This window comes from Neophocaena asiaeorientalis, unplaced genomic scaffold (assembly GCF_003031525.2).
Source record: "Neophocaena asiaeorientalis asiaeorientalis breed wild unplaced genomic scaffold, Neophocaena_asiaeorientalis_V1.1 scaffold160, whole genome shotgun sequence".
Classification (NCBI taxonomy): domain Eukaryota; kingdom Metazoa; phylum Chordata; class Mammalia; order Artiodactyla; family Phocoenidae; genus Neophocaena; species Neophocaena asiaeorientalis.
In genome coordinates this window covers 3710575-3712525 of record NW_020175675.1, presented here as the reverse complement: position 1 = coordinate 3712525, position 1951 = coordinate 3710575, and the positions used below count along the sequence as shown (strand labels likewise).

The 1951-nt window shown below is 36.2% G+C and overlaps 1 protein-coding gene across 1 annotated transcript in view; it reads right to left on the bottom strand.

Annotated features, from left to right (window-relative positions):
- Positions 1–1667: 1667 nt before the first annotated feature.
- Positions 1668–1951, bottom strand: part of LOC112390838 (serine/threonine-protein kinase MRCK alpha-like) — a 51628-nt gene continuing 51344 nt past the window's right edge. Inside the window, 1 exon segment of the mRNA XM_024731916.1 lies at positions 1668–1798. Coding sequence (XP_024587684.1) covers positions 1668–1798 — 131 coding nt within the window.

Below are 1951 nucleotides of genomic sequence, written 5' to 3'. Positions count from 1 at the left end.
AGAAAAGGGAACCCTCCTGCACTGTTGGTGGGAATGTAAATTAATACAGCCCCTATGGAGAACAGGATGGAGGTTCCTTATAAAACTAAAAATAGAACTACCATATGACCCAGCAATCCCACTACTGGCCGTATACCCTAAGAAAACCATAATTCAAAAAGAGTCATGTACCACAGTGTTCATTGCAGCACTCTTTATAATAGCCAGGACATGGAAGCAACCTAAGTGTCCATCAACAGATGAATGTATAAAGAAGATGTGGCACATATTTACAATGCAATATTACTCAGCCATAAAAAGGAACGAAATTGAGTTATTTGTAATGAGGTGGACAGACTTTAGATCTGTCATACAGAGTGAAGTAAGTCAGAAAGAGGAAAATAAATACTGTATGCTAACACACATATATGGAATCTAAAAAAACATTTCTGAAGAACCTAGGGGAAGGACAGGAATAAAGACATAGATTTAGAGAACAGACTCGAGGACACAGTGGGGGAAGGGGAAGCTGGGGCGAAGTGAGAGAGCAGCATTGACATATATACAGTACCAAATATAAAATGGATGGCTAGTGGGAAGCTGTTGCATAGCACAGGGAGATCTGCTCAATGCTTTGTGGTGACCTAGAGGGGTGGGATAGGGAGGGTGGGAAGGAGATGCAAGAGGGAGGGGATATGGGGATAAATGTGTACATATAGCTGATTCACTTTGTTGTGCAGCAGAAACTAACACACCATTGTAAAGCAATTAAACTCCAATAAAGATGAAAAAACAAAAATTTTAAAAAGGAAACAGTCAATTTAGATGAATGCCTCATGAATTCTCATGTTTGAAATCAGAAGATCTTCAGCCTCATTTTCAAAAGTACTACTTTATTAAAAATTATTACTTTAGGTATTAATCAACAGAGATGCTACTGCAATCAACTTTAAGAGACAAAGACAAAATTGCACTGGTGACTTTTTCAAGGGCAACTGATAGGTATATCCAATTACAAATTTGGTGAATGGAGAGAATATTCAGTTATTCTGTGCTTCCCAGATACTTTTAAAAATTTAAGTATCTTAAAGTTTTTGGTACAAATCACATGGCATTTAACAGCCACAGACATCAAAGAGGCTCTGCCCTATTATATATTTTTCATATAATTACGGCTCCTTTAAAAGAAACAGCACTGCTCTAGAGAAGTTTTTATTTGTAATCCAAAGAATATCAGCTTATTTTTCCACTTAGTTATAGAAATTACCACCAAGTAATAGGCAATAAGAGAATGAAAGTTCTTTTATAAAGTCAAAGGAAGTCATCTCCAGAGTCAGAGAGTAATCAATCCACATGCAGCTCAGTACTATTTATTCCTTTGCAAAATGCTTCAGTGACATACATTATGGTGTGTATACACGTGTTCTATATTTGCATTATGTGGAGGCTTAAGTACTGAATTTCAATTATTCCACATTCACAGAGAAATATATCCACGTATTACACTTCCATTCATACTCACTACATAAATGTTTTCTTTAAAGTTGCACAGAAAAATAAACATAACACTGCTGCAAACAGATGTCTCCACCTGAGTTTCACAGATTTATTTCTTTTTCTTCCAAATTACATCAAATATCACATGGTCCTCAAGTGGTCCCTCTGGACCACACGTGAGAGGGTGGTCATCATAGCCCCTTCAGTAGCATCCCTTTCCCTCTGGGAACCCGGAAGGAATAATGATGCTTGCTGCTGTGGTGTCGGACCATTTTCTTCTGTTGATTATCTGATGTTTTGGGAAATACCAGCTCATCTCCACCTATATGTATTTTAAAACAAAAAAAAACCAATGTCATTCTTTAAACTGTTAAAAAGCCTCACATCCAGTTTCTCATGTTAATTTCACAACTGTTAATTAACTGCACAAATATCATACTGCTCTGATTTTTTTTTTTTTTTTTTTTTTTTTTTT